General features: G+C 43.8%; 1 protein-coding gene across 1 annotated transcript in view; it reads left to right on the top strand.

Moving 5' to 3' along the window:
* Positions 1-715: 715 nt before the first annotated feature.
* The window catches only part of LOC121707840 (synaptoporin), a 28780-nt gene continuing 19772 nt past the window's right edge, over positions 716-9723 (top strand). Inside the window, exons 1-2 of the mRNA XM_042090685.1 lie at positions 716-851; positions 994-1059. Of these exons, the coding sequence (XP_041946619.1) occupies positions 834-851; positions 994-1059 (84 nt within the window). The 5' untranslated portion in view covers positions 716-833. The remainder of the gene's footprint in view (positions 852-993; positions 1060-9723) is intronic.

Below are 9723 nucleotides of genomic sequence, written 5' to 3'. Positions count from 1 at the left end.
AACCTTCATGTGTGTTTATGTGTTTGTGTGTGTGTGTGTGTGTGTGAGGGCAGAGAAGTGAAGGGCCATAACATCAGTAGAGCTGTCAACCCAGTTTTCACTCATTTGCATTGCAGTGGTCATCACTTCTGCTGACTTGGGATGTGTCCCTTCACTCACACTTACTTTGCCTGAAGACAATTCATAGTCCAGTTCACTTTGTCTTGCTGCATCTGGCTAATTAAGTGACAAATTGCTTGGCCTCCATCAGGCTGCCAAGGACTGGAAACCCCTCAAATACATGGCCATAATGTGACAAAGTGAAAAGGTCATGTTTCATTCATACACATTGTCCAAATTGCATGCATATTGTAACTTATTATTATTGTAAGGGCTTGCTGCCTGTCTCAGTCCTAATGTATACACTTATGTTCACAGGCTGCCCGACTTCAGATGTTCAAGTACACTCAGATAAATTCACAGCTCTACAAAGACATAATTAACAACAACAACATCAAAACAACAACATCACAACAATAGCAAACAAGCAAAAGTCTGTCATAATCCTTGTTTCAGATAATCAAATGTTTAATTAAATAATGGATGAAGTATTTTCTAACATTTCTGTCCAATGAGAAAATTAGGGCAACCTAGCTAGACATTCATGCAGCCAATAATGGCTCGAATGGCATTTCGAGTTTACGCTTTGCCAAAGACACTCGGCCTTTTCCGGAGACATAAGCGATTACAGCCGAGTGTCTCTTTACGCGCGAGGGACAGAAACACATCAGTCTGTGATCTTGTTAAGTGCTGCTACTGTTATTACGACATAATACACATTAAATTATTTCGTTATGGAGACTGCCAACCAGGTAGGAAGAGGAGTGGAACGAAACTACGTGACTCGGCTTTGAATAACTTCAAAACGTCAAATGATTTTTGTGTGTAATTCAAGAGTAGGTTACTCTAAGAAATAACAAATGCACGTGCAAATAATGGATTCTTACATTTTAGATTGTGCCTGGGGGATCTTTCGAAGTGCTCAAACTGCCACTTGGATTTATACGCGTTTTGGAATGGGTAAGTTATGTGGAAAATACGTTTACGTAAAAACTGCACCGATATATCGATCAACTTAAAGCTTGTTGAGTAAAAACGGCAATGATTTGTTTACTTTACATCTGAACATCTTTTTTTATTAAGGCTAAACAATTTTCCCGTGGTGTTGAACGTTTTGTTCATTTGAGTCATTAGACGATAACCTATAGACTTGTCTTGTCAGAAACATTATGCACATTTTTCTTACGCTCTGAAAAGGCAGCCTTTCATAACCGCCCTTGCCATCCAATCAATCAGTTCGTGAACAATCCGCCAAATCGCAAGTCAAAAGCTGCCTTTCTGTTTCTCTTCCTCGACTTTATCATGCTTGGTTCACAAATGAATAACAGATTTGACTTATGACTGAGAATAAAGACTTATTGACAAATATTATTTGACGTCCAAAAGTGTCTATTTACCTCTTTATGAAAAGAGGTTGTCAGTGACTGAACTAAGTAGCTTTTGCGTTGGGCATGTCGTGTCACAGGAGAGGAAAAGTGAGCAGAAGGGGAGGGAGCACCTGAGAGAGCATCTGTGGGCTGCTGATGGAGTGTCTTTGTTGTCTTGTCTGTTACATTGTTATTATGTCAGCTGTGTTTACTGATCAAATGAGGCAGGGCAGAGAGAGAGTCGTGTGTGTGTGCGTGTGTGTGTGTGCGTGTGTGCGTGCGTGCGTGCACATGTTGTATTAAGCATGTCCGTTTGTTTGTGTGTGTGTTTGTGTGTATGCATGAAGCAGTTGTGTTTTTAAACAAATGCATTTGTATTCTACAAAATGTACTTCTTACAACTTGGATGGAGGCACCATTGACCATTGCATCAAAGAAACAGTGATTCTTAATTGAGCCATTGCATAAGATGGACATGTCCTGTATTTGTGTCTTGGGTGTGTGTGTGTGTGTGTGTGTGTGTGTATGTGTGTGTGTGTGTGTATGTATGTGTGTGTGTGTGTATGTGTGTGTGTGGTTGCATGTGGTGTACACTCTGCATAGAGAATTTATACACCACTCTGGTTCAGTGAGAGCACAGCGTGCCTCAAAGCTTCATGCTTATCTGATTCAGCATGATCACTGGGCACAGTGGTGTTTTGCAGGGCAGCTCTCCACCACATAATCTGCAGCATCCTTTTCAATGCAAAATAAAAGTGACTGCTTGGTTCTTAGGTAGCAAAGTATTAATTAGTTATTATAGTAGTAATTATTTGAGTTCTTTTGGATGTCTAGACTGTATGTACTGTACATATGTGTATAATAATAAATAATAGAAGAGCAACATAATATACTTGTGCTGTCTCTCAGGAGTCTGCTATGTGTGCAGGGCATGCATTCACGCGCACACACACACACACACACATACACATACACACACACACACACACACACACACACACACACACACACATACACACACACACACACACACACACACACACACACACACACACACACACATACGTGTTAACACAAACGTGCACATTACAGAAAGCCTGGCTTGGCCGTGGCTAGTCATGGGGAAAGTGAAGTGATGCTGACTGTGGATTATCCAAACATGAGTGATGAGACGATGTTTTGCGCTGTCGGGAGTGCAGTGTGGCAGAGCAGCGCGGGCACCACCCCATGGGCACCACCCCATGGGCACCACCACAGTGTGCCAGTGGGCAATGCAGACCAACGCATTACATGGGCATGCCACAGTGTGCCCGTGGAGCAATGCAGACCAACGCAGACCAACGCATTACATGGGCACGCCACAGTGTGCCCGTGGAGCAATGCAGACCAATGCAGACCAACACATTACATGGGCACGCCACAGGCGTTGTTGGCAGTATTGAATGCAGACCAACGCATTACATGGGCACGCCACAGGAGCTGTTGACAGTATTCAATGCAGTGTTCTCTCTAGTGGTGCTTTGCTTGAACGTGATTGTCATTACAGTAAACGTCTGACCACCAGCCTCTGTAGGAAATGTTAACCTATGGATTACATATGTATTATGCTGTATGTATGTGGATTGGAGGATTCTGATGTAGAGATGTTTTTAGTTCACTCTGTTTTACTTGAGGGGTTTGGAAGCAAGCAATCATTAGTATGCTCTTATTTAAAGGGCCCTAATTGACGTGCATTGCAGTTGAAACCGCTGTTATGCAAGAAGTGATGTATATTACTGTAAGACTAAACGTGATTATATAGAAATGAGGTTACTGATGACATGCTGTTGCATTATATATCATGTTGCATGTTATATCATTAAATTGCGTCTTTATGTGTTAATAATGTGGTGCAGTATGTGGAACATTATACAGTATAACTTCTTGCAAAACCGTTAGGATTCAGTAATTAATATTCTTGGCTTATAAAGTGTGGTGGGATTGTTGGGCATGTAATACTCAGCTAACCTTTTACAATGTACGGTGTGTGTGTGTCTGAGTGTGTGTCTGTATGTGTGTGTGTGTGTGTTTGTGTGTGTGTGTGTTTGTATGTGTATGTGTATGTGTGTGTCTGTGTGTGTGTGTGTGTGTGTGTGTGTGTGTGTGTGTCAGTGTGCGTGTGCTTAGCGTATGGCTGTGTTTGCTTGTCACTGTTCTGATCTCCCTGGCTATTGGACAAAGTCTGGCACATGGCTCTCCAAACAGCTATAAACGCTGCCCTCTCAAGTCATGCAGACATTCTTCCAGGAGGGGGGGGGGGGGGGGTATTGTGGGAGTGTGTACATGTATGTATTGTGTGTTGTGTTTAAGAGAGCAGTGTGTGTGTGTGTTTGGGGGGGGGGGGGGGGGGTATTGTGTGTACATGTATACATGTGTGTATTGTGTGTTGTGTTTAAGAGAGCAGTGTGTGTGTGTGTTTGGGGGGGGGGGGGGGGGGGGTATTGTGTGTACATGTATACATGTGTGTATTGTGTGTTGTGTTTAAGAGAGCAGTGTGTGTGTGTGTGGGGGGGGGGGGGATTGTGGGAGTGTGTATATGTATACATGTGTGTATTGTGTGCATTTTTTAGTAAGAAGGACTATACTTGAAGCCTATTTTCATTTTTGAACTGTTGTTGTTTAACATGAAATAACAGGAGAGAGATAAAGTGAGAGATGGAAAGAAAGCCTCCCTACTGTACGTTATGCAAACGAAAAGCAGCAAGTGGAAATTCTATTTGCGATAATAATTTCAGCTGAATGCCAGGGCACTGGTGTGAAAGAGATGCATCTTCTCCTGGGCAAATTAATCTCTTCACATTCCATTTGAAGCATCCTCTGTGGAACGAGGGGCTTATCACCCGGGAAACGCACTGTCCTCTCCACAACTGCCCCAGCAGCAGCAGCTACGATCCGCACAGATCTAGCTCTGTTCTTAACATTCTGTTTTAATGCATTTTATTTCTTTCTTCTTTTTTCTTTGAGCCTGTCAGTTTCTATTAAAAGTGTAACATCCGTGGCACTCCATTATCTAGTGTAGCGTAGTTGCATTTTGTCACCTCAAATGTATTACCAGGTTTGGAATCAAAGACAAGTATTGACATTTTACAAGGCATATGGAATACTTTTAATGCCAGGTTATGAATTTATGCAGTTTCAGATAAAAAATAACTTGCTTATAGGTTAGTATGCTACAGCTGTCAAAGCTAAAGATATGTATTTATTTCCCTACCCTACCTGTACTTTACATACTTAATGATGTTTTTCTAAACAAAGTTCGGGAGGAGCCTTGGGGATGATTGACAGCAATTAAACTCACCCACTGCCGCCGCAGGGTAGGCCTATTTAAGCCGACCTCCTTTTCCATACGTCACACGCTCCGACGTTCGCGAAATCATCCCCCCTCCTCCCCCTACTCCTCCATTTCACCAACTGCCCTGTTACTCCTTACTCCTCCTTACACGGGGGGTGCAAGCGGTCATCGCTCTATCGCGATGTCCGCTCCAGGCACTCCAGGACCACGGACAGCTACCTTGCCAAACACGCACTTCTCCCATACATTCTAGTCTAGCTGAAGCAATCATATAGAAGGGCGAACTAGTGAACTATACTTATGTGTCATTTGTGAGACATGACTCACTGTAATAGGTCTGAAGGACTCACCTCACCTTTCCCCCAGCTCTAGTGCAGTCACCACCTCCTCCCTACCTCACTGGACCATAGTGCAGTCACCACCTCCTCCCTACCTCACTGGACCATACATGTAGTGCATCACAACCTCCTCTCTACCCATGGACGGATTATGAACTTTTGGCCCCTGGGCCCAGCTGTATTAAGGGCCCCCCACTAATTGTTGCATATGTGGGAGGGGGGGTTTGGGGGTCCTCCCCCAGAAATGTTTTAATTTGTTTGATGTGATTTCCTGTTTTCTGGTGCATTTTGGGGATAGCCAATACTAAATTCAATCAGATTCATAGCCTACATCCTGATTTGTTGATATTGAGGCAATGATTCCATGCAAAGGCTTGGGCTTCAGGGCCCCATAACCCCTTGGGCCCCTGGGCCCGGTAGGCCCGTGCAGTAATCCATCCCTGTCCCTACCTCACTGAACCATAGTGCATCACAACCTCCTCCCTACCTCACTGACCATAGTGCAGTCACAACCTCCTCCATACCTCACTGAACCTCTGTGTGTGACTGTTCTAAGCTGCTCGTACTGTAATGTAGTCAGAGAGACCTTTCAGGGATCACCGTGCTTTGCACAGCGACTGGCTCTGGGAATCACTCCATCTGTCTGACTCACTACAAGGAAATGGTTGTCTGTCGCTTTCCATTGCCTGGCCAGGGGTTGGGAGGTGGTGTGTGGGGGGCAGATGCGTGTGTGAGGAACAGAGTGCCTGGCCAGGGGTTGGGAGGTGGTGTGTGGGGGGCAGATGTGTGAGGAACAGAGTGCCTGGCCAGGGGTTGGGAGGTGGTGTATGGGGGGCAGATGCGTGTGTGAGGAACAGAGTGCCTGGCCTGCCCACTCAGCTGTCCGTTAAGCCATCCAAGCTGGCAGGATGAGCCAAGAGGTGGAGAAAACAGAAGTGACTGTGATCTCATTGAGTTCTTTCTCTTCTGGTAGACTGACTTCATAAGGGTTGCTTAGTCACGATAACTTCACACTTGTTTCAGTTCACTGTACATTCCTTAAGAAGAATGGAATCTGAGAACCATGAGTCACGAGATAAACATTTGGACAGTGCTTAAATTACCAGTTTCAGAGAGACAACATATCATCATCTACATATTTCATTTGTCTAACACTTTACCTTAATTGTCACACTGATGCTGCACAAACGGATATCTAACCAAGTGTTAAAATCTTATATTAAGATAATTAATAACTTAATAACGTTTTTAGTATAAAGATACTTACTTTGAGCTTTCTCGTAAAGTTATTTGACTTAATAAGTCAAAATCTTTTTAAATGAAGACATAAAAAACAAGGAAATTTATCTGTCAATGGAGTAAGTAAATGTATCTTAATTTATCGTAATTTACTCCATGGACAGATAAATTGCTGCTTCCAGAAAGATGACTGTGGCTGTGTTTAACCAGTAGGAAAAAAGGGTGGATTGTCCGCACACTTGCTCCCATCAGGAATTTTGACTGACTTTCACCCGTGTGTAATGCTTCGAGCTTATACGCTCTTCATCAGACATTGTGTTTAACCAGGCAAGACCACACGGGCACCTGTCTAGCCTGGTGTGGAGCTCAGTTTGTTTCTGAAGTGTTGGTGGTGTTGGTGTTAAGATAGAGACCCCAGGCTGTTGGTGGTGTTGGTGGTGTTGGTGTTAAGATAGAGACCCCAGGCTGTTGGTGGTGTTGGTGGTGTTGGTGTTAAGATAGAGACCCCAGGCTGTTGGTGGTGTTGGTGTTAAGATAGAGACCCCAGGCTGTTGGTGGTGTTGGTGGTGTTGGTGTTAACCCTCTAGGCGCCACAGGCGACTATAGTCGACAAGATGCGGTACTGAATAAAACGGCCGATTTAGTCAAATAGGGTGTCATATTTCGTTCGACTTCCACTCCACTAGATGGCAGACATGTCATACGTCATCCCCGAGTCGAAAAAAGGACACGCTTTAAACAAAACTTTCTAGCTACAGCTCATTGAATCAGTGTATGAAATACCGGAGCTAGTGTGCGTGTGAGCCACTTTGTCAGAGCGATATTGTCAACGTCAGCGAGTATTTGCATTAGATTATCGTCTAATGGCATCAAAAAAGTTTACCTGAAATGAAGTGTTGGGTCTTCTATTCGCGGACCCTGATTCTGAAGGGGAATATCTGCCTTCAGAAAATGACGGTGATTCGTTTAGTGAGGCTTCAGATGCGTCCCTGCCTTGCAATGATGCAGCTGGACAAAGTGAGAGTTTACTCCATAGTTTAGCTTACACCAAGCACAAACGTTGAATCGTTTGCCCAATGTCACTGGTGGGAATAATGTTTCACAGGTTCGGAGTGTTCATCGGGAAGTTAGCAGGGTGTTAGTGGTGTGGCGAACGAGGCTGGAGGTAGCCTAATATCCATAGCGCTAGCTTCTGTCTTCTGAACGTGTGCCTCTCCACAATCGCGGCGACAGTAACGTGGTGGAGCCTTTGTCTAATGCCACTGGGTATGTTAGACGAGGTCGAAGTGCTCATAGGACAGTTAGGGGGGAACGTAGTGGCAGTGTGGGGAGTCGCAATGAGAATGACAGTAGGCCTAGTCCGAGCTGCGCAAATTCTCTCCACTCGGCGCGCGCGAGGCAGATCTGGCCATGCTGCTCGCATGGTGGAGGTGGTGACACGCTCTCCCTCTCCCACACACACACACACACACATTAGGTCATGCATAGTCTATCACAAGATGATGGGAATGCCGGCCCTGTATGGATAGGGATAGGGAGTCATTATCTCTACAGCAAAAGGCCTGCTACATAAAAAAAAAAAAGTCAGCCATTTAGTAATGATTTACACTGTTGATTTGCTATCTACTTCCCTGATCATTTAGGACATACAGTACACTATGTGTTCCTTTTTGTGTGTTCATGTCCTTGTGATGTGTGTGTCTTTGTCAGCTAAGAAAAAAAACAAAAAAACATCAACAAAAAGAAAATAAATACTAACATTGTCTCTTGTCTTGTCTCGTCATCTCACTCCTGATCTGTGCCTTGCCGTGGCAAATGAGCTTTTGAACTAAACAGGTCTTGTCTACTTGTGTTTGTGTGTCATCTGAATAATATATATGTGCCCCATACATGGAATCAGAGTGCCTACTGTATGTAGTAAATGGAAAATCTCTACAGCAAAAGGCCAGTCTACCGCTACATGCATTTGGTTTGTTTCTGCCATTTATTAGTAATGATTTACACAGTTTGTTCACTACTTACTATTTACCTGAGCATTCAGTATTGTGCAATATAGCATTCAGAAGGTGAGGGACATTTTGGGGGGAAAGAAGTGGTGCATTTATCATTCAAACATGCAACTTTTCATGAAAATTCTATAATCCAAGATGGCCGCCACCATATGACGTCATAATATGCAAATTAGATATAAACATTTAATCTCTACATACACTTTGGGTCATCCTTAATATTTCTCTAATTTACAGAAAGTCTCTATCTCTTATCACTTTTAAGATATAGCCTTTTGAAATGAAGATGTCAAAATTGATCGTTTCGGAAAAAAACCTCTGGCGCCTAAAGGGTTAAGATAGAGACCCCAGGCTGTTGGTGGTGTTGGTGGTGTTGGTGTTAAGATATAGACTCCAGGCTGTTGGTGGCATCAGCTTCCTTACAGTACTCCCATCCCCAATGCTTTCATTCACGTTTGAGCAAACACATAGACACACACACAAGCCCACACATATAGACACACACATTCACGTTTGAGCAAACACATATAGGCACACACACAAGCCCACACATATAGACACACACATTCACATTTCAGCAAACACATATAGACACACACACAAGCCCACACATAAAGAAACACACTCATATACACTCTCAAACACACAGGGCATAATCAGATCCTCATGCATGAGTTGCATTCACCCAGACACACACAGACACACTGGAACACACACTCACATATACATACAGTTTAGATTTAGATGCACATGCCAACTCACATACAGACACACACACAGACACACACACAGTCTGTGGTTACTTAGACTGCTATGCTGGACTACATGTAATCCGATTCTGATCTCATCCACGGCAGATGGCTGAGGCTAACTAACAGCCTTGACAGTCACCGCTGGCCAAGGGTGGTCACCTGACCACCCAAGTATCCATGGAAACCCATGGCAGAGGAAGGGGAAGAATGGGAAGAAGTTGCATAGGCCACGCTTGCAAAAACAAATTGAGATTTTGTGCCAGCTCGGGGTCAGTCAAGCTTGACATCGGCCTGAGCTTGCAGCAGGCAGCATCAAGCATATATCAGGGTGAGAGGATATGAATTTGACCCTGCAGCTGCATCAGCTGACCCAAGACTGCAAGCTTGCATAACTGTACAGCCATGTTTTCTTCAGGTCAATACTGTTAAATAATAAGTAGTGGTAGTAGTACTAAGTAGTACTAGTAGTACTAATAAATAAGTAGTACCTGCTTTTTGCTGATTGAAGTTACAGGGACAGAGTACACAAGTCCTAATTGCAGCAATGCTGGCAAATACCATTTCCTTGTGAAGTCGTCAAAACTAAGT

This window comes from Alosa sapidissima, chromosome 4 (genome assembly GCF_018492685.1).
Source record: "Alosa sapidissima isolate fAloSap1 chromosome 4, fAloSap1.pri, whole genome shotgun sequence".
In the NCBI taxonomy this organism is placed as follows: Eukaryota; Metazoa; Chordata; class Actinopteri; order Clupeiformes; family Clupeidae; genus Alosa; species Alosa sapidissima.
This window is presented reverse-complemented; position numbering and strand designations above follow the sequence as displayed.